Raw genomic sequence first — 23245 nt, 5'->3', positions numbered from 1 at the left:
AGATACATAAGCCTTTGAGTATGTATCTTTACAAAAACAAATATAGGTGAGTGTTCCTCCCATTCTTATAGGTGTTTGTCCCCATTTGCTCTTTGGAGAATACAGGAGGTTGTTCTCCAGATGTTCTGTGGTCCCCACTACATGAAACTCAAACTAACAAATTCAGGTTTATACATAGGGGTTGAGTGAAAAAGGACCAGTAATGTAATACAGTAATGTCTCCCATTATTCTGGGAGACATTACTCTTCTGAATTAAACCTACTTCCTCAATATGTGATATTCATTCCATGTATAGTGACAAAGTGGAGATTGTAGCTGAGATCAAGGATAAAATTATTTTTTTTCCTGTTGAGAGTTGACACAGTGTAGCTTTCAGCTGATGTACTGTAACTCACTTCTGATGTAGAGTACCTGTGTAACTTCTGGGCTGTGCATGTTGTACCCTGAATGGGGGTGACAGTGAAGGTGTTGCACTCTACAGTCGAGGTAATAAAGATTGTAAGGTTGCTGTCTGAACAACAGTGAACATCTTCCACTCTCTTGTTTTACAGGTTTCCAGGCAACAATCAGTGCTCCACATATGGTAAGCTTTAAACCTAGGTGATTAGTATAGTGATTTTATAAACATCCAGGTGCTTTTGAAATAAAGTATTTGCCATAGTAAATTTAATGAGCAGTTGATTGCAGTGACACTTTGGTGAACTGCCTACGGGGAGGAAGTAAAAAAGATGGATCAAGAATTTTCTTGCAGATGTACAGCAATAGGATGAGGGGTAGTGGGCAAAAAATGCAACATAGGAAATTCTGATTAGTTTCTAGAGTTAAAAAAAAAATTGAGAATAATTAGCTACTGAAACAGGCTTTGCAGCTTGTGGAAATTCTGTTCTTTGATATACAAAGAAGCTCACTGAACAGGGTTCTAAGCAGCCTAATTTAAAATGCCCCTGTATTGAAAGAGGTCTGGACCAGAAGATTTCCAGAGATCCTTCCATTGTAAATTACTCTGTAGTTTATAAAATCATAAGAATTCAGGAGTGAAAGACAGTGATTCCTGTAGTATGGTACTGCTGTAATGCCTTTAAATCTCTGGACCGGAAAAAAGATGCATTGTACTTGAGTTGCAGGGGTTTTTGCCAAGTGGTTTGAGACCAGGGTGAGTGTTCCAGTTGGGATTTCATTGCGTACATCTAAACCAGATAGAAGTTTTCTGTGTATCTTTATTTGATATAAAAGGTGGATGGAAGCATGTATTTTGTCTTTGTGATGTTTGGAAAGTGTCAAAAAATAGTAAAAGTCTGCTTCTCTTGACTAAAAACTGTGTAGTTGGCTTAGAATTTACCTAGTTATCAATACAAAAAAAATCAGGAGTTTTGTATAGAGATGTTAATGATATTATTCAAGAAAAGACAGAAAAATATACTATTGCTAAGGGGAAAAATAAGTAATGTTATGCTTCAAAATTTTAAGTCCCTTAAGTCATTATTTTTCCAATGCTTAGTGCTAGTAGTATATGAAGTATTAGAGCAAAAATGGAATATATCCTCTAAGCAAATATTAACAAGGAATGTTCTAACAGAAAGCACTCTAATAATTTGTGTTTTCTGGGTGGGATGGATTAAGCTGAGAGAGTGTGGTAATGGCTATCTCTAAAGCATGAAAGAACAAATTGTTTTTTAGTGTGGAGCCTAAGCTTAGTTTGTGCACTGGTCCACCACGTAGCAAAGCAAAAGTCATCAAGTGTGTCTACAGTGTACTGCATTTCATACATGAGCCTGGCTATCTGCCTTTGTAAGAGACAACTTATTTTTCCTATTCTTTCGTTCAGTAAGTGTTCAGGTAATACAGGAGGTAGTTTTAATAACCATTTTTCTTGATGCTCTAGAGCTGCCTTCTTCCTAGCTAGCTTTTGTACCAGCTTATTCCAATGCATATAGTATAATGATAAACTAAATTCTTTATTGGCCATATACTGCCAGAATAGTAAGTCACCAGACATGAGGAGAAATAAACTGGTTTATAATGTCTTTCCCAATATATAAATAGAGCCTGTGCTAGAAGCTTGAATGGTCAGATGGGGCTTTGTTTATGGATGTTATTAAAAAAAAAAAATACACTCATGAACTTTGTTGAAGCTAATGAAATAACAATGATTATATAATGTAGTTAACTCCTTTCCCCATATTTTTTGTAATAGAAATGATTCTGAAATTTCTTACACAAATGCTCAGGATAATTCCCAAAATCTCTGAAGAAATTAATATATATTGAGTAAAACAGGCACTTAAAATAATTGGAAAGTTTCTCTCTGTCTTCTCTTAGCATGCATATGCACTTGAACTTCTGTCTGATCAGTTACACGAAGGAGCCAAAGCACTTGATGTAGGATCTGGAAGTGGAATTCTTACAGCATGCTTTTCGCGAATGGTGAGTTATTTAGTTTAATCACTTGATCATCAACACTGCTTGAAGTCGAGTGTAACTCTGAATTACAGGGGAAAAAAAAAAGCATGCTTTGTAATGGACTGAAGTATATTATACAGAAAATAACTTACTCTCCTGGGTGTGATTGGTACCCATTTCTTATGGTTGCTGGTTGTAGATGTTCAAGTTAAATGGTCCAGTAAATTGTGTAATGGTGAAGAAACTGCCTAGAGAGGAAGCTTAGGGTTTTTGGATTGTTTTGGGTTGGTTTTTTTTTTAATGTTTGAATTTTAGTTGTTGCTTTATGTCTTGAAGGAAGAAGATGTTTGTCTTGAACAGTTCCGTTTTTGTTACCTTGTGTAGCTGTGACTGTTCTCATTGTGATGAATTATCATGGATTCCTGTTAATGATGAGAGCTTAGCGAAGCATAAAACAATCCTATTTCCACAGGAAAAAAATCTTGTGTGTGTATATATATATATATGTAAATTGTCTTTGAATTTAATTGCTTTCTTTTCTTGTTATATTGCAGAAGCATTACTATAGGTGTCCATTTAACTTTTTATAAGTTAGATATCAATTTGAATTTTACGTCTTTGCCATGTAACTTAATCTCAGTTGTGTTACTCATCCTGTACCTAAGGAATTTTCTGTGTTCTTCCCTATCTTACATCGGGGAAAAAGATGAAAAATTTTGGGTTTAAGTGGCTGTAGCTATTGTATTGTTAGACTGATTCATGAAGAGGAATATAATCAGTTCTTCTTTCTCTGTTCCAGGGCTTTATAATTGCTTTATGATTAGTAGGGACCTTCATTAAACTGCCAATTAGATTTTTTGTTTTGTCTTCTTGCAAAGTTAATTTGAAATGTGTTGAAACATATCATAATTTCTCATTTAGGTTTCTTTGCTACTTAGTTTTCTGTTTTCAAGCACCAGTCTGAGTCTACAACCACCTCTGTTTCTGTGTTAAGAATTAGCTCAGAATGTCTAGGACTGGGCAATGTACTGGCAAAAGTATTTAGGTTTCTAAGTGTTAGCTGCAAAATTTAAAAAAAAAAAAAGAAATTAGCTGACATAAGTTAACCAAACTGCAGTTTAGAGGAAATCTTAAATGGCACTTAATTCAACAACTACCTATTATTTTTGGTCTGTGAAGTCAGTAATCAAATGCTAGCATGGGAATGCCAGTCCGTTATGAATGCATAAAGGAATAGCCATTTTGAACAGGATGTGCTAAATTTTGGTGCACTTTTTTTTACTAAAACAGCTGTGGAGAAGTCAGAATCAGCACAAAAAGGAAATCCCTTTCCAAATTTCCTGAAGTTAATCCCTCTTATCTTTTTATTGCCATATGAATGTCCTGTGCCTCTTATGAATCTTCCTTGGTGGTTTGCATTGGAATGGCTTAAAGACATGTGTCATGAAAAATTAAGTGCTTTCATTCTACTTGATAGCACTGCAACAGTAACAAAACCTCAAAAGAAGTATATTATGGGAATTAATAGTATAGTGTTTTGCCACCAAAATTCAGTTGGGGATGTGCTTTTTGTGACTATGCTGATGTTGCTTGTCAGTCTACTTGAGATCTAGAATTAGAAGCTCACATTTGTGGCACAGGTGCCTCAGTGCGCATAGATGACAACTTTACTCTTATGATGATAATCTCATTTGTGGTACCTCTGGGAAAGCTTTATCTTTACTTAGACTAGTACAGTATCTTTAAGATTATTCTTTGAATTTTCATGTTAAACTTCTGTGATAAGCTTATCTACATAGCTTGCAAAATTAAGTTTATTTACTTCCAAGGGTTGCTGGCAAATTAAATGAATTACAGTTTTCATCCTGTCAGTACTGGGATATATTTTTATTCCTAACATGGAGATCCCAAAAACTGTGCCATCTTTCTGTTGGCATGCGCTTCACAGTTCCGGGGTAATAGACAGAGGTAATTGGTGAGGGCTCAGAAATTGCATAATGGGCTGTCACATGCACCATGAGGTTCTCTTACTTTATCAGGCTATTTCATGCTCTCACCATTTTGCTGAATTTTCATTTCTGTGACATTATTGTTTGGAAAATACTGGATCTTTGCCAGCTTATAGTACAACTGACTGCCAGGCATTCCTCTGAACAGCAACCCATGGCTGTCATAGTGAGAGCTTGCTCTGTGTTTTGCCCTATTTCAAAGGCTGGGGTGGTGCTCTTTCACTCAAACACAACAAAGCTCTTTTAATATTTTTAACATAGGACTTGTGTATAACAAAACAAACAAAAGAATTTCCCATGATAACAAGTTACTAATTTTCCATGTCTTTACAATATTAAAATGTAAGATACAGAAACAATGTGTTCAGATGTGTTCAAAGTTGTTAGACAACATGGGCTGCTGCTAGGACTTACTCTGCTATTGTGTTCTCTGAGCTGAATCCTGCTAAAAGTGGTCAGAATTTTTAAGATTTGGGTTGGTTTTGAATGTTTCTTTCTGGGCTGAAGACAAAATTCTGGAAGAAATACCTGTAACGGAGAAGTTTTTATTAGTAGACTTTTTTTCACTTTCTCAGAGTACAGAGATTTTTGTGACCTTTTTTGAGTTAAGAACTCTCAGAAGTTCCTCTCTTCCTGTGGAGGGGAGCTGTAAATCTGAAAGTAGATTCATGAATGCAAGGGTGAGTGGAAGGTATTTTGTCCCTGACTGGTAATTGCAACATTTGCTTCTGAAAGAATAGGACTCTTGAGATGATTTTGAATAAAAATCATGATTTAATCCTTGAAGTAATGTCTTCTCTAGAAAAACCTTAATCCTTAGTTAGTTTTGTTCAGTGTGAAAGGAGATCAGTTCTAGTCTGTGTCCTTGACATTGTTACATGTTATTGCAGGTAATGAAAACAAATATGATCAAATTTAATTTCTAAAAATTTCAAGAAGAAACCTCCATTAACAATATAACACAACTGAATACCATCTCAAAAAGATCACTGTAACAAGTATTTAGTAAATTGTGCAGACACACTTTAATCATCAGGTGCTTCTAGCAGTCAGGATTTGTCATTTCTAATGGTAGTTTTAATAACATTGGGAAAATATACTTCCACTTTGCTGTTTTTATATTAGAGAAATGATATCAGGAAGTATGAGTACTCATTCTGTAAATAAAACTAGCAGAAATTGTTCAACTGTATATTTTTATTCCAGGTTGGTCCCAAAGGACAAGTTGTAGGAATTGATCATATCAAAGAACTAGTAGATGACTCAATAAATAATGTCAAAAAAGACGATCCCACATTGCTGTCTTCAGGAAGAGTGAAACTGATTGGTGAGCATCAGACTGATATACTTACTAATTAAACTGATATTCTTTCTAGCAGCTGGTTGAAAATGACTGAATTGGATGTTATTAAAAGTTTTAATTTAAGAAGTTAAACCCAAGAAAGAGAAGCCAAATGAAAACTTGAAAATCTAAATTGTCTTTAGGCCTTTGAAAAACAGTATCTTCCCCCAGTTTTCAGAATATGATTTCTGATGATCTCAAAGACTATGCACTCATTCTTCTAGAAAAGGTTAACAGGGAAGTGGTTTTTTGGTGAAAATACATGCTGAAGGTCTGTCATGTTATATTTGCTATTTAAAATTTGGGTTGAATTCACAACTGTTCTTGAATAAATACCCTGTTGTCTAAATTTAGGTGCTTTAACAAAGCCTTCACGCTTCTGATAAAGTAATTGGGAAAGCTGCATGCAAAGATTCAAGTGGAAAAAGTACTAGAGTGGCAGTATGCACCACTGAAGTTTATCTCACTTGTTTTTAAAATTGGCAGTAGTTGTATATTAGAGAAGTGATTGAGACCAAATACTCTAATTCAGTTAGAGTTACTGAGAGGAAATAATGCCTAAATGATACAAGGACAGTGAATTATTTTAAATAATGGGCTTTTAGTAAAAAAAAAAAAAAAAAAAAAAAAAAAAAAAAAAAAAAATTGGGGGGGATTTTTTGTTTGGTTATTGTTTGTTTTTCTTAGAAGACGCAAGGCTGGCAGGAGAAAAGTGTCATTCTATTCATTAAGTTTAAAAAAGAAGTTGAAGGTCTGGATGCTTTTTGAGGCTTCTTAGAGGAAGACTTGGAAAATGATTATTATGTGATGTTTGTCTTTTAGCTTAATTGCTATTTTGATTCTTGGTCTTTTTGTATAAATGAGGGGCTTTCCCAAATGTTTCTAAAATAAGTTTATCAACATGTATGAATGTATAAAATGCAATGTATCTTGCTGAGAACACTTATGTCTCAAAACTTCTTGGTAAAGAAGTTAGGCTGCTAGGGCTGTAGAGGGGGAATGAGGGAATAATTTCCATTGTTGCTGTACTAAAGCAATTTTGACGTATTCTTCTGGTCATTCCTGAAACAAACTCTGGTGCTCTTGCAAGTCTAGTATTCTAAGTAAACATCATTATCTATATTGATTTTGACTATATAGCAGGGTGACTAAAAGACTTGTGAATAGATTTTTGTTGTGAGGTACGTTTTAAAAAAGTAGAGATGGACAAGTAACACTTCTGTGAATTAGCTGGAGAAGAATGGTTCAGCTGTGCTGGATTCCTGAGAGCTCTTTAATGTGGAGCAAGAATCCAGACAGCTGTTTAAAACAAAAAGAGAGAAATAGAAAACCCCACCCAAACCACCCCCCTCCGAAAAACACAAACAAAAAAAGGTTGTGAAAACCAGTTGACTGATGATGGGAGCTGTATGAAATAAGACCAGGTGGGTCAGTTGCTGGCTTTTCACAGTGTGCTTCAGACATTCTACTCTGCTTTGTCATATCTCACATATACCATAATTGCATATGAGGAACACCAAAGTTATTTTGTGGTGTCTCAGTAGAACTGCACCAAGAAGCTGGGAATAGGTATACTTGGATTAACATGTCTTTGTTAGCTTGTGGGTTTGTTTTTGTTTTTAGGGTGTTTTTTTTTTTGTTTGTTTCTTTTTTCTTTTTTTTCTTTTTTTTTTTTTAATAGCTTGATTTTTGTTTTGTTTCTTAGTATCAGGAGAAAGCCTTTGAGGTGAATCTCTCAAGTGCTTCTACTTGCCACTCTTTGGCTCACATGAGAGTACTCCTGGAAAGCACAAAATTTGATTCCTTTTGGATGAAACTAGACAAGATTATGTGTTCCAAGAAGCAAACAAATATGTTAGCTATGTGGATATTAAGACAATAATCTAATCTTAGATCTAGGCTGAGGCGGTTATCCTGAAACACTATGTTACATGGATGCCAAGTTCTCAGCAAAAACTTTTGCTGTACAAATCTGCTTCTATTGTACTGCACTATTTGCTGATGCAGCCATAGCCAGCAGGGATGAGGGATTCTAAATGACTGAGGGAAGTAATTTTCTTCTGTTTCTGTGCTCTTGCTACAACTCTGTGTGAAACAGGTCTGCATAGAGGCACTGAAGGCCTGAGTATGGTGATCAGCAGATCAGGTCTAGATTTATAAACAAGCTACAGAACCCCTTCTATTAAAAAGGGTTTTCCTCATCACCACCTGCCACCCACCACCACAATTATTTCAATGACAGGCTGCATGTAACTGGAGGTGTGAGTAGGATAGGTGACATTATTCAGGATGTAAACACAAGCAGAAAATTTGGGCTGCTCTTTCCCCTTGGACATTGAATAACAGAATAATTTGAATGACATTGAGTATATGAATGCCAACTTCACTGTTTTTTAAATCTGTTTATCTAAAAGTGTGTTGCCATTGTGGATGGATATATTTCTTCTGTAACCATGAGAATTTTTATGGATTTAAAAAGGGAAGCACCATGCTGTGCTTGATGTATATGAAGGAGCATGATTCCCACCCCCCCCCCCCCGATTGGGTGTGTGCTGTTTTTGAAGATGTTAGCTATTCATTCTAAGAGCAAAGGGGTTAGTTGGTTTTGGGTCTGTTTTACTACTGTCAGTAAAGTGATACGATGGGCAAAAGTCACACTTAGATTTCTCTGGAGAGTGCACTAGGGACATTTATGTCTCAGAGTACATGTATTCTTCTTCAGAAGTGACAGCAGTTTCTTTCACAGCTGCTTCTTCAACTTGGAAGTCCCTTCTTTTGCCAGCAGTACGGTAGATCACTGCTTCTAATGCCTGCTTTGCACCCCAGGGACTGAGGATCTGCTTCCTTGTGTAACTTAACATAATTTTTAGCAGTATCTGTATGAATAAGCTGAAGTGTTTCTCCATTGCCATCTCTGGTGGAACAGCAGCTTGATACAGTAACAAACACATCATTGCTGCTTCTTTAGAAGAGTTGTACAGTGCTACTAAAATATAGTATAAATTATATACTTGACTGCGTTGAGGTGGTTGTTCCAGTAAAACCCACTTTGGCAGTCAGAGGGATTACACCCTGGAAATACTGGAACTTCTGTTCCTGGTGACCTCTTCTGCCATCTGACTCAGTGGAAATGGTGATTGTTAGGGATGAGTTCTCTTGAAGCACTGGTACTTTTTGCCTGGCAGATTCTGCTTGTGCCCCTTGGTTGGAGCTTGTGCTGGTCAGAATTGGTGATATGAGTAGCTATGTCACTGACCTCTAAGAGACTTCTCAATTTCTGAGGAAATGGGCTCTCTTAAAGAGCATGGGTGAAGAAAGTCCTTGCCAGGGTCATCTTTTAGGACATCATAAGGAAGATGACAAACACCTCAGTTGTAATTGTTTTGAGGAGCTGTCCAGTGCTTCCTGCACTGTCTTGGATACCTAAGGGTGTTCTTACTATCCAGATGGCCCTCCTTATCATGGAGATCAAAACGAAACCTGCTGTGGTGACCATGTGTTTTTCCTGCCTTGTGAATTGTTGGAAGGCAAAAAGTTGACAGATTTTCAGCTTCTGTCTGGGGTGTAGCACTTCTTTTGACTCTTTTCAGTTTTAATTAACCTGTCATAATGGTGTTTTCATAGTCAAAGCTTAGCCCGAAGATGGGAAACTCCAAATTACTTGTGCTGATCAGAGGACTATGCTCATTAACCTCCATGTTTTTTTTTTCTTGACTGATTAGTGGATCTTCTGTAATCACAGAGTATGAATTTATGGATGATTCAGCCTCATTTATTACATTTTTCTAAATAACTCCAGAGAGAGCCTACCTAACTTTCTCTGACTTCCTGTGGATGCCATATTCGCATCGTCTTCTTTCAAAACTTAACTTGAGGTCCAGTTTAGTGTGTCACATTTCATTGGCTTAAAAACCCCAAACTGTTACTCTTTCCTTCTGCATAACTGGGATGGTATGAGACATCTGTGATAGGGTGCTTCTCCATGATTTCTCCACTAAAGCTGAAGCAGTGCTGATAACCTCTGAAAACCTTAATTGCTCCTAGCATCTTCCAAGCAGCCACCTGGAGCTTTAGCCATGAGTCTGACTTATCTCTCTGTGTTAGTCAATGATTATTGTCTGCAGGAAGAATAGGCCCATCTGCTGGAATGTGGGGTGTGCAGAGGTTACGGCAGTAGTGCATTAATGTATGCATATAGGTGTGGGCTTTTGTTCCAACCGGTAGTGCAGTTGTAGGCATACAGTCCATGGGAGCACTTCCTTTGTCTTTTCCTCACCTTTGGAGTCTTTTGATACGTGCTTCTGACATTTAATGCTTTGGACTTATGATTTGTATTAAATTTAGAAATGGTGTGTATGAAGACAAGGCAAAGCAAAGTGTGTGTTCTAAGAGGGTGAATGAGGGGGGGAAGCTCAGCTGCACTGGAGTTGGTAGGGCACATAAATACTCAAGTATCTTTTCTAGGTGGACTATGTGTTTCCAAGAACTTTCATTATAAATCCATGCTAATTTCAGATGCTTCAATAGTATTTAGTATATTTTGTAAGCATGTGTATACACAATGGTGTTTTGTTGCATTTATTTTACAAATGTGTTTATTTTTACATATAGATGTGGGAAAACAGCTGTTTTCTCCAGTCCTTTTGAAAATGTTTTAAAAACTAGTGTTTTCTTGCAGTGGGAGATGGACGGATGGGATATGCAGAAGAAGCTCCCTATGATGCCATTCATGTTGGAGCTGCAGCCCCGGTTGTGCCCCAAGCAGTAAGCCTTTATGTTTTGTGTGTGTGTTTCCATAATATCTTAGCTGTAGAGAATGCTTTGCATACATCTGTATGTAAAATACTTGGTAGCTTGCACTGCTGGGAGTATCAGTGGGCAGTGTGGTATTACTGTATGGTGTGGGGCTTTTGTCTCTGTTACAATTGGGCTTCCTGTTGGTTTGATAAAGCTGTATGTTCTAATAACTCTGCTCTAAATAAACATATTTTAAAATGACATGTACAACCCTCTATTACAACAGTGAACTGGAGCATTTTTGTTTAATAAGATAATTCAAGTTTATCAAAAACTGAGTTACAAAATTTAAGTGTGCTTTCCAAGTTCCAAAGCACTGAGTCTTTTAAAAGTAAAATGCTCAGCTGGAAGTACAAACAGTGCCATTTGTTCATAGCTTTCAGAATGGATACAGGGCAGTTCTTACTAGAGAAGCTGAAGAGTAACTAGGGGCTTTAGAGTGTGCATACATATAGTCCGTTTTTGCAGTTAAGATTTTTTTTTTTCTCTTCCTTTCATCAGGCACATGGTAATGCATAGCATGATTTTTATATGCTAGATGCCAGTTAAGGTTTTTAAATCTTAGTGAGTGGTAGTGAAAGTCTGGGTTTTGAGGTGTTATAGACAGATTGGACATTTCCAGACAATGACCAGTGGTGGTGGTGCTTTTTTTTTTTGCCTTTTTTTTTTTTTTTTTAAGTTGGTTGTGGGTTTAGGACTTTTTTTTTTTTTTTTTAGGGGGATTTATTTGTTTGGGTTTTGTTGTTTGAGATTTTTTGGTTGGTTTTCTTTTTTGGTGGGGGTGTGCAGGGTGTTCTCAGCAAAATATTGACAGAGGACAATTTAAAAAGTAACTGAAAGCTTAGTTGTGAATGAAACAGTTCTTAATTATAACTTTTGTTAGCAATGGGGATTAAGGTTTTTTTTCATGACATCTGGGAATTATGAAATTTTTCTTGAGACTACTGTGATTAGCCTCCTTTAACTATGAAAAAAAATAGCAAGCGTTTCTCACATACTATGTTTATGTATCACTTATCTTACTCATATTCATATATTTTAGACTAGTTTCATAAAAGGCTGTTCCATTCACAGAATGAGAGAGGAGCTGTTGGGTAGTGAGTGTGTTGTAGACAAAATTTTTCCAGGAAGAGAAAAAATAAAAAGTCACCAATCTCAAATCTTATTCTGAGGGCGTAAGGGGAGGTCAGTTACCCCCAGAATTTTTGGCAATGGGCCTGTACTGATGCACAATGACTATTGAGCAGTTAAACAGTTTCAAAAGATTGAATCTGCTGTAAAAATAATCTGTGATTTACGTGTTTCCCCCACATATATAGAAAATAAAACTGCAACCTACCCAGTTAATTAAATTATTTTATTGTAATACCAGTTATTGTACCGTGTTGCTATGATACTCCCATTTTCAGTGCACTTTTTATTTTTCCTAATGGAAGTAGTTATCTACGGCATAAAAATAGATAAATACATATTGGCAAAGCTATTAATCTACTGTAACAAACTTTGGATCCAGCTTCTCTGAAGTGGCTGGTTACATTCTAATTTCTGTGTTGTGTTCTAGCTTATAGACCAGTTAAAACCTGGCGGAAGATTGATATTACCAGTTGGCCCTGCTGGGGGAAACCAGATGCTCGAACAGTATGACAAACTAGAAGATGGCAGTGTCAAAATGAAGCCTCTGATGGGAGTGATATATGTGCCTTTAACAGATAAAGAGAAGCAGTGGTCCAGGTGGAAGTGATTTTCTGTTCCACTTACTTCTTCCACACACATGCAAGGTGAAAGGGTGTGAATTTTAAGCAGATAGACTGCAAGGCCTGCCTTTGCTGCTGTCATTGCTTTCTGCTCCTCCATACCATGAAAAGTGACTCAGTCTGCGTTACTACATCACCCAAAGGAGGTTATGCTAAGTTTGAGCTAAATTAAAAACAGAAGAAAAATATTGCATGGGTTGCACTTTGTCTTTTGTGGACATATTTTCTTTAGTCTTTGGTGTTTTGAAGATTCTTATTTGTTGTTTTAAACACAGTATTTTCTAAGGTTAAACTTCACTTTTAATGATTTTTTTATAACTATTTTGCTCAATAATTAAGGTGAAGTGTAAAATTTTACTTAATAAATACTGTTTTGTCCTTTAAGTTAGTGGTAATTGGGTGTTCATTTTTTATTTTTCTGAAACAGTACAAATGAAGAAAAATCTTTGCAAAATCATTTGTCAAAAATGTAGATGATCTTGCAAGCACTTTTCCTTTAGCCCCCAAGCAGCAAAAAGTAAAGAAGGTAATTCCTTCTTCCCTTAAAGTATGAATATAGTTGAGTAGTGTTCAGAAAATTTTCTCAGACGTGTTATTAAAAGTCTGTCATCTGTCTCTGATGAGAGGCAGTATTTGTGTTTGTCAATAAAGCAAACTCTAAAGGCCTTTCGAGAAGCAGGAAACCTTCCAGTTTGCTGAAATGAACAGCCAGTAATAAATAAATAGACTTAATGCATCTGTCAGCTTAAGCCATGCTAGGCATTAGTATGTGAATGAACAAAGCAGCACTGCTGTTTTGCTTCCGGGCAAAAAGTGCTTGTGAATGTGTTATTGGCATTAGTGAAGTGCAGAGATGTGCATTGAGCTCTGAAAACAACTCTTGAGCTTTATAACCTAAATTTAGATTTTTGGCTTTTTTTCTCTTAATATTCTGGAGTATAGCTTGTGATTTGAATACATGAATACTTAATCTAACCTATCCAAATATTCATAATAAGTACAAATAATGCAGTTTGCATAATGTTGCTAAGTGAAACCTCATTTCAGTGTTTCTTGGATTACTATATAGCTACCGTGTACAAATTACTCTTAAAACAACTTGGGTGAAATACAGCTTAGTTCAAAGCTTGTGAAGAGTGCTTGTTATTCAAATGTTTTGTATTTGTTATGCAGATGAATGCTTTGGCCTCGAATATTGCCAGTATTCCCTCAGTGTGGTACTCAGGGGTTTCCTGCCTCTTGTAAGGCTTTGGAAGCTTTCCTTTGTGGTTTGGTTTCCTCCTCTGGCAAATGTTTTATTTAAGTTTGGAGCCCATGCTTTGTTTGTTCTAAAAAAGAATAGTTGTCTTCTTAAGCCTTCCTTCTCTCAGAGAGGTCTCATAGATCTTCCTCCATTTCCACTTTATCTGATTATGGTAGCAATTGGGACTTGTTGGTAGCAGTTGTGTGTTCACAAAACACTTTAAGAAGAGTTTCATGAATGATAGCTTATCCCTTGCTACAGGTGAAGGTAGGGTACTGTGTTAAGGACTAGAATTCTGAGGGGTTTGCATCTCTTCGGTGCAGTTTGTTATTTCATTTTGTCTGCTAGCTTGGGAAGAGCTAATAGTTTGAGCCTTCAGTCATGCATACTGTAGGGTTATTTTCCCCAGAAATTCATACCAATTTATGTGCTTTTCTGAAACACTTCTTGATTTTATTTATTTATTTTTAATTTAAGAATTTACAGTGGTGTTATCAGAAAATATAAGTTCATCTGCAATGGCATAGAGGCTGTATCTTGCCATGCACATTTAAATTTCATTCAGTCTTGGAACTCTCTGTTAAAGAAAATCTCAGAAGTCCACTTGTAATGTTTGATATTTCTTTAATTGTCCTTTTTGTGATCTGAAGAAAATTCCCATTCCATTTGCTAGGATAACTGTCAGTGTACTGCTGACCTTACAGGAGATCACATCTTTCTTTTTGTTGTTTTTCCTTGTTGGTGACTATGAAGTGTATTGTCAGCCAGCTGCTGCTAAGGAAATTCCTAATTATAAATCAGCATTTGCTATCTATGCTGGCATCAAAGATGAAAGAAGTGTTTTTTCTTCACTTCCTAAATTTCAGTTTTTCTTTTCTAAATTGCTCAAGATCTGTGAGCAGAGTTCAGTTAGGGACTCCTCTGAAAAAGCATCTCTAATTGTTTCTGTAATAAAAATCTGTAGTGTATGGGAGATTAGTTGCTATAAATATCAAATTCATTAAACAATAATCATTTTAAGATTACCTCAATTCTGTGTGTTTAGTTTGTCATTCTTTTAGTTTACATTATGTGATTTCATTCCTAATGCAGATAACTCTTTCATCACATTGAAGGAAGAATTGGTGTCCCTTCACAAAATATACTTGATAGGCCAGCAGCATTTTCCTAGGCTAGCAGTCCTTCCAATTGGCAGGAAAGAAGCTATTTAAATTTTTGCTGAGCCATTCACATTTTGGAATGTTCTTTAATGGGGCTGCAAGGTGCTTTTGCAGAGCAGCACAACACTCTTAAGTGGTGTTTGAAGTCAAACCTATTTTCAGGTATTTTCTATCATGCTTCATTGTGTAAAACTGGAACTTGTAGCTAAAGGAAGTCTGGGGTAGCTGGAAGGAAAAGATTCCTTGGATTTCAATCCATTTGCTAAATAAAGCATCTTATTTGTAAATAATGTTAAATTTCTTTAAATTTAGGCCACGACTTTCTAGTTTTGGTTCAGTTGCAGTAGTATTTTTTTAATCTCGTGATACTACTGGGAGTCCTCTCAAATGTGACTCGCTGGGACATTTAGAAGTAGAGTATACACAGGAACCCTATCTCTGGTACAAAAGAAAACAATGCAGTTTGCCAGAGATCCAGCAGTCAATGCCCAGTTGTGTGATTATACTGATAAGGGTGTCCTTTCACATAAAACTTATCAATTGTTTTGGGTTTTTGTTTTACTGAAAAAAAATGGATGGAGAGAAGGCCTCTTGGTCTTGCACAGTTAGGAACATGACTTGATGGCTGCCTTATTGGCAGGTCTTGTATAAATTAGTATCTCTCTAATTTTATTTCTCTCTGACAGTTCACTTACTACTTGCATGGAAAGACAATTTTAAAAGTCACAGGATCATGGTATTATTTAGGATAGAAAACATGGTTAAGGTCATTGGGTCTGACTTTTCAGTGCTGCCAAGTCCACCACTGAACCATGTTCCTAAGGGCCGCTTCTACACATCTTTTAAATACCTCCAGGGGATACCTTGTCTTGCTGGCCACACTGTTGCTGATGTGGATGCATGACAATGTAAATAACACTTTGCAATGAGTCTCTGTTGCATTTGGATTTGATTTCCAGACAGGCTACTGTTTAAAAATGTTAACAACTACTTCTGTCTTACACATTGTATTAGAAATTATTTATAAATGGCATGCTAAATTTGTACTTGCTGATAAAATACAAAATTATAATGACAGTATGACCTTTCTGACTAAACTGGGGCTGTTACTGTACCCTCTTATCTGTACATCAACCACGATTAACACTCTTTTGGAAAATGTATTTATTAGGATATATTTTAATATGTTTCTGCTTAGAAACTCTTATTCAGTGTTTCAAGTACCCCTGATGGGCTAGTTGACCAATTGAGTTTGAAATTAGCAGGTATTGTTTGCTGGAATGCCTCAGGCCATGCAGAATAATGATTATGGTTCAAGTTTTTATTTTACTTTGGCAGAAAGAATCTCTGCACAAAATATTTCAGGTTAAATTTAAGAATTATGTATTACTGTGGTGGTTTGACCCTGACTGAATGCCAGGTGCTCACCAAAGCTGCTCCCTCCACAACTGGACAGAGAGAATAACTACACCAGAAGACTCAAGAGTTAAAGACAGGGAGAGACCACTCACCAGTTACCACCATGGGTACAACAAACTTGACTTGGGCATATTAACTGAAATTATTGCCAAGCAAAATCGAAGCAGGATAATGAGATGTAGAAAAAAAAACTTAAAAATACCTTTCCTGCACCCCTTCTCCCTCCTTCCTAGCTCTAGCTCCTGCCCCCCGGCAGTGCAAGGAGGCAAGGACTGGAGTTTACAGTCAGTTGATCACACGTTCTTCCCACTGCTGCTCTGCTCCAGTGTGGGGTCCCTCTTACAGGACACAATTCTCCATGAGCTTCTCCAACACGAGTCCTTGCTATGGGCTGCAGTTCTTGAGGAACTGCTCCAAGGTGGGTCACTGTTCTTGGAGTGCAGTCCTGCAGGCACAGCCTGCTCCAGCATAGGTATCCCGCAGGGTGACAAGTCTTACCACGAAACCTCCCCTCTCCATGGGTCTGCAGGCCCCTGCCAGGACCCTGCTCCAGCACATTTCCCACAGGTTCACATCCTCCTCTCAGGCATCCACCTGCTCCAGCAGGGGCTCCTCCATGGGCTGCAGGTAGATCTCTGCATCCCAGTGATCCTCCCTGGGCTGCAGAGGCACAGCTGTCTCACCAAGGGCTGCAGGGGAATCTCAGCTCCCGTACCTGGAGCAGCTCCCTCCCCTCCTCCCCTCATCTGGGTGCTGCAGGGCTGTTCCTCTCCCATGTTCTCACCCTGCTCTTCTCTGCACAATCGCTTTTTTCATTCTTAAATGTGTTACCGCAGGGATGTTGCTTCCATTCCTGACTGGCTCAGTGTTGGCCAGCTGGTGTTGGCTCTATAGAACATGGAGGAAGCTTCTGGCACCTTCTCACAGAAACCACCCTGCAGCCCTGCCCCACCCCAAAACCTTGCCAGGCAAGCCCAATGCAATTATGTAAAAGTGCATGCGATATATCTGATACTGTCAGTTACAGAAAAAATTCCTTTATAATTTCAATTTGTGCTCAATTTTATGATTGAGTATAGCAAATAGTAAACATTTTATAATAGCACCTTTCCAGACAAAAATTTCACAAGTCTAAATATTGCATCCTTAAAATTATAAAGTGAGAAATAATGGGTTACTGAAACACTGAGTAGATGCTGTATTTCTAATTCATAAAGGGCTACACTCTGTATTTCACTTTCAGTAATGACAGCATATTTTTCATAGATGAATGACATATTGAAAAGGGAAAGTCAAATGCTGCCTAATGGCAAGAAAATAGAAGTTGGTCTAAAAGAATGAGATACGCACTTCAGATAGATATATAAATATTTGTTCAAATACTTAATTTGAATGCCTTCTACTAAAGAGGTGGTGAGGAATTGCAAAGCTGCATGACTTACTTGTATCCTAAATTTATTGTTGATAAGATTATTGATTCTTTATTTCTTCACAAACTCTGTCATTTACCTGAAGTGCTGCCTATTAGATTTTTTTTTTTTGAGAACGTTTCTTGGTTTGTTTTTGGATATTCATAATGGGAAGCATAGAATATTCATGTATATGTTTTCCCTAGTAGTAAGCCAAAGTTTTTCAAACTTTCTTCCATTTTTTGCAAGAATAGTACTTTTGAGCTAACGACTTCTGAAATTTGCTTTAACTTGAGCTTGCGAAGTTGCTTTGATGCCTCAGTTGACAGATGAGTGGTTCTCTTGCTGCAATTCCAAAGGCCTGAGAAGGACTACTATGGTGACTTAAACCCTAAATGTGTATACTGCTTGCTAAGCAGGAGGTGGTAAGCAGATTGGAAGGAGGGCATATATGAAGGTGGAGAGAAATTATGTGAGTTGTATAAGAGTCACAGCAAACAGCTGTGGCCAGAAAGAATACAAATGGGTAGATCTTCCCTGTGTCTCTAGAGGACAACAGGATAGTTTTAACATGGAAAGAGCAATCTTTTGAGTCTCCTTTTAAGCTTTGTAGCAGGATAGATTTTGTTGTAGGACTGGGAGGATAGACCTGTATCCTGATTCTCACTGAAACCTGGTAGATTTCATAGCTTGGGAGCTTCCGATCCATACAGGATCAGCTCAGGTCAGCTTATGCTGGTTTGCAATATGTATTTATGTCTGCAAGCTGTGCTACATGAGGGAGAAGGCTGACAACTGTTACCCATCAGGTGATCTGGAGCTTTCTAATACATACAATCCAATAAAGGACATATAAATTCAACTTCTATCTGTAGAAAATAAATGCTGTCTATTTTTAACACTTATATCATGGATTGGTTTGGGCTGGAATGCTGTTGTTAGATTAATGAGTAGTGGAGAGCAAGTGAAAAATCTCTTGAGGAAAGCCGATTCCCTTAATACTGTTAATGTTCTAAAACATAAAATATGAAAATCCTTATTTTGAATGTCACATGTAGGATGTAGTGATCGGGAATATGTTAAAGCAATGAAAAATACTAACAATTTAAACATTGCCATTTTAATATAATTTATTTTAATTTATATATTCATATAATACTTGCATGTTTTAAGTAGAAATATCATTTTGGAAAAGAAAAAACAAACCCTCGCTTTAAATACCTTAAGTGCATTAGCAAAAAGGCAAAAGCCTTGCTAACATCTGTGGCTGGGTAAAATCATTGTGTTTAATAGTTTCAGAGTAAATACAGAATGTTTCTTAGGCTTATAGTTTCTTGAGGATCTATCTTGGGTTTGAAGGATAAAGAATTACTTGTCACAGTAAAAAAACCAAGGTTTTATAATGTTGTGAGTGTGTGGTAGGAATCAGGATAAAAATCACACCCACAATGAGACTAAGCCAGCAACAGAGTAGTCATTACTTAAATACACTTCTTGAAGTTGTAAAAATTAACTGATGATGCAGCTCCTGGAATTGCTAGGGATGAATGAAACACTTGTCCTGAATTCACTAGCACTGCATTTTAAACTGGGTATCAGATGTTAATTTCTTTTTTTCTGTTTAAATTAAGCAAATACGCATTCTGTGAGATAGGCAAATATGGAGAGCTTCCAAACCTTTAGCTATAAACAGATTTTTCTTTATCCCTACCAAGATGTGTTCTTCTGCCTCCTGCTTTTTTCTGCTGTCTGTAATTACTCCAGTGCTCTAAAGCTGTGTGATTAGTACCTTACTATTAGGAGGCAGTGCAAAGTGCAAAGAATGCAAATATTTATCACTTACAAATCACAAGGTTTGCATCTCAACTGCATTAGATAGAAAACTAGTCATTTAAGCACTAGTTTCTACAGCCTTTTCAGTTGCTTTTTTACATGTTTTGCATGCTGTCATTCCATGCTGTATGATTCCTGGAGCATAATAATGTCTTTGTAACTTAAAAGTTTTGTACGTGTGCATGTAGAACTAGACTTTTGTGCATTAGTTTGCATGATAGCTGGAAATGCTATTATGTATTGAGCCAGCAATCACATTACTGAGGTTTTTTCTAATTCTGACACTTTGCTTTGGCTAATGAGGCTGATGCACCTACTAAAAGAAAAATTGCAGCAAACTCACTCTGAATTTATAGAACACTTGTGCCTTGTGGGGGAAAAAAAAAAAAAAAAAAAAAAAAAAAAAGAGCCAAAACATTTCTCTTGGAGCTTTCCTGTGATCAGAATGGCACAGTGCACAGCTTTCAGATTTGATGGGCATTTTGCATTAAAATGAATGCTTTAGAAATACTTAAACAAATCAGTACTATATGATAACTTTATGGTTCCAATATAGGTTTTATGGGCTTCTTGTTTCAATCTGTTTTAAATATCCTACAGGAACAAACCTCTGCATTTTCTAGATTCCTTTCAGTGATTTAGAGAGACTTCTGATGCATTCTTTCTCCTAACTAGATCTCCTTTTAGCTCACACACAGAGACACACACTGCCCTGCCCCCAGCCTTTCCATAACCTACTCCTGATTTATCATAGCTCCTTCAGGAGAAATAAATAAACTACATGGTACAAAACTGCATGTCAGGGATGCAAGATTGTGTTCCCACTTTCTTGAGAGTTCTTGAGTGCAGCTGAAGCTAAACTTGCCTTTTTGGCAGCTGCAGAGGATGGGTTTTGCCAACACTCTGTCTAGTAAGCTGGCTCAGTTGCTTTCCAGTGTGTAGCCAGCAGAATTTGGATGGCAGGTAGCTGTGTTACTAGCTGTGCAGTGTGTGGAGTTTCCTTAAAGCAAGTGATCCATTAAATGTAAAGCAGAGGGAGCCATATTTCACAATAAGTCATTTAATAGTAAGAGATGATATGGGATTGCTGTTGCCTTTCCTTTGGTGTTTCTTTTTTTTTTCTCGAATGCTTGAAGAGATTTTTGAAGTCTTGCCGATGTGCGTGAGCACTTAAATGTAACCTGATTCAGTATCAAAACTTTTCAAATATCATTTTCAAGGGGAGAAGAAACATAACTGCATGTGTTTTCTTTCTACAGGGATGAATTGTAAAAGCTACATCATCTTGACCCAAACATAGTGTTACAGTGGACTGCTCATCTCCAGTTCTAAAAGCTTTTTGAAAACCAACAGCATTGCAGCTTGTTTTGGACTTCGTTATACTGTTGTTATCAGCATGGAAAAGCGTGGTGTTTATTTTATTTTTTTAGATGCTCAAGGCAAATCTGATAAAGAAATGGTGGAAAGTTTTATGTGGGCACTGTTTTATTTAACATGCCTTTATTTCACTTTCATCTGTTCAAAGTGAATTTCTGCAAAACTGCAGATAAAGACCTGTAGCTTGTGAACTCTGATTTTGATGGGAGAACTTGAACACTCACTTCTCTCAGCTCCTGTGTCCCTTGGTAAAACTGCTTCTGTGCACCTTCCGACACTACGTAGGTAATACCTGGTTTTCTGTGTTCCAACGTCTGCTAGATGCTACTAAAAGGAGACAAACTTCCTTTCTAAGCTTTTGACATGGTGTCATAGACTAGCATGCAGTAGATACAATCAGCTGCTTTTTTACCTTAAAACCAGGCATTTGTATATATTAAATTTCCAGACATCAGAGGTGGGTGGCTGCTCTTATCAAACATGGCTGTTCAAGCTGGACGTAACAGGCTTGGTTTTCCCTTTCCTTCTAAAATTGATCAATGTAATCTTGAAATTCTGTTGTGGTTCATAGCTCAGTGTGATACACATGGATCTAATTCCATAAATGTGAGGTGAGGTGTGTTCCGATCACTGGACAATTTACGCAATGCTGCTTTGCCAAATAAAGTAAAAGCAAAAGCGGGGGGTTCTGCTTGTGTGGAAGATAAGGATGGGTAAGTAGCCTGAGATACGGATTGCTAGGTTCTTTATTAAAAACTAAAACCCCCTTTGGTTCTAAAAGAAAGTTGCTTTTGGCAAAGCCATTTGCTGTATTAACATTTTTATTTTTATAACTGTGGGCACCCAGGAAAAATTCTGGCTTTTTAGAAAGTGAATTCTAAATTGCTGTAAAAGGAACACATCCTGCATGCAGAAAGAATCCTGGACTCCTAAGTACAGGTAGATGGACTTGTTCAGTTTTCATATAGAATAGTTGGAAGGCTATAAACCTTTTTTTCTGCCCTAAATTTTCTGGTTTGGACTGTAAAATGTCAACAGCAAATTGCGAAGCAGTACAGTAAGGTGGGCTGCTTTGGGAAAGGGGCGAAGTGTGTCTTCAGTCATCCTGCTCATATTTGAGCAACCAGGAATTAAAATAAACAGCGTATTATCTTTATTATTATTATAGGAAGGATTATAGAATAAAACAACCCATAGTGATCACTGGGGAAAAAAAAACCAAACAGAACAACCTCCTATGGTGGAAGAGCAATAATTTTGTGATAGGATTAATCAATGGAAGCATAAAGGTTAAAATTCAAAGGCCTCTGAATATAAGAAAGGAACTTTTTAAATAATCTGCCTTTTGAAGGCCAGCCCCATTTTGTCCCTCTGTAAAAGATACTATATGACTTAATTTATTTAGATATTTGGAAGTTAATGTACCACCTCCTGATTTGACTGTAGCCTGGGAGCACATGCACAAGATAACTCTTCTAAAGAAAGTAATATAGCGTGTATTCTAGAAAATACAATCCAGAAAAATCCACTTGCTTCTGACAAATTTGTACTAACCCACAATCAACTGTGACTCTAGTTCTTGGTGTTGAAGTGAAATATCTTAACTGATGCATGCTAACGTTCAACCTTTTGGTCGCTGTATCTTTCAGTTTGAGTTCAGCTTTATTTACATCTTCTCACTAATTTAATACGTTAAATGAAAAATATGAGCTCAACTGTACCCAAATTCCTGTCTCTGGACACAGTGTAATAAGCTAGCCTGACTTGGAAGTGGTGTTAAAGCTGAGACCCGTTGACAGCTTTCTGCAGGAGAACCACTTCAGGAGGTCTAAGGCTTCAGGGACCAAGGCTGGTGAGAATAGTGCACCCATTCCACTGAAGGGGTCGATGATAGTCAAAGTACTCGGACAGAAAGGAACATCCAGGAGGAGCATTTAGGAGTCGAAAATGGAAACTTCTCCATGATGGAGCAATGGTTCTGAAGTAAAAACTTGGAGACAAGGACAAGTTGAAATGCAGAAGTCTTGAAGAGCTTGAATAAATGCTGTGTGAACTGTCTGAACTGCTACTTTGCCAAATAAAACAAATTGAGAGGAAGCTGTATCTAGGTGTCTGTCTGATTTTGTCATTGGTTTTGTTGTTTTTTAACCTTCAACAGGATTTTACATATCTAAAAGAAAACGTATAAAAATACTGATTTCTTAACTGACTGGAACTATGTGTCCATTTTCAGTCAATTAATGTATTTCAGCAGTTACAATTGTTAATACTACCTGGTATATAAGTGGGGTTTTTGGTGGCTGTTTGAAATTTCTCTTAGTTCACATCTGTGTGTTTTGGTGCACGGTTCTGTCTGCTGTCCATAGTTGAATCCAGCTTCCTCAGAGAGTGTGATTTGCCACTTGCAAGGATTAAAGTTTTATCTGTTTATAGGAGGGGCAGTCATGTTGCACTGGGCTGTTACTATTACCTCTAAGACAGAAAAGCTTGGGAGAATGGAT

At 37.1% G+C, this 23245-nt stretch overlaps 1 protein-coding gene across 6 annotated transcripts in view; it reads left to right on the top strand.

Moving 5' to 3' along the window:
• The window catches only part of PCMT1 (protein-L-isoaspartate (D-aspartate) O-methyltransferase), a 50788-nt gene extending 27941 nt beyond the window's left edge, over positions 1–22847 (top strand). For 4 of the 6 annotated variants that reach the window (XM_040057780.1, XM_040057786.2, XM_040057781.2 and 1 more), the window contains 6 exons: positions 553–584; positions 2321–2425; positions 5617–5737; positions 10431–10516; positions 12111–12280; positions 20627–22847. In XM_040057780.1, the coding sequence (XP_039913714.1) occupies positions 553–584; positions 2321–2425; positions 5617–5737; positions 10431–10516; positions 12111–12280; positions 20627–20639 (527 nt within the window). In that variant the 3' untranslated portion in view covers positions 20640–22847. Of the gene's footprint in view, positions 1–552; positions 585–2320; positions 2426–5616; positions 5738–10430; positions 10517–12110; positions 12328–20626 lie in introns of all 6 variants that reach the window. The other 2 variants (XM_040057778.2, XM_040057785.2) reach the window with 2 other exon arrangements.
• The last annotated feature ends 398 nt before the right edge of the window (positions 22848–23245 follow it).

Source organism: Hirundo rustica, chromosome 3 (assembly GCF_015227805.2).
Source record: "Hirundo rustica isolate bHirRus1 chromosome 3, bHirRus1.pri.v3, whole genome shotgun sequence".
Classification (NCBI taxonomy): Eukaryota; Metazoa; Chordata; class Aves; order Passeriformes; family Hirundinidae; genus Hirundo; species Hirundo rustica.
This window is presented reverse-complemented; position numbering and strand designations above follow the sequence as displayed.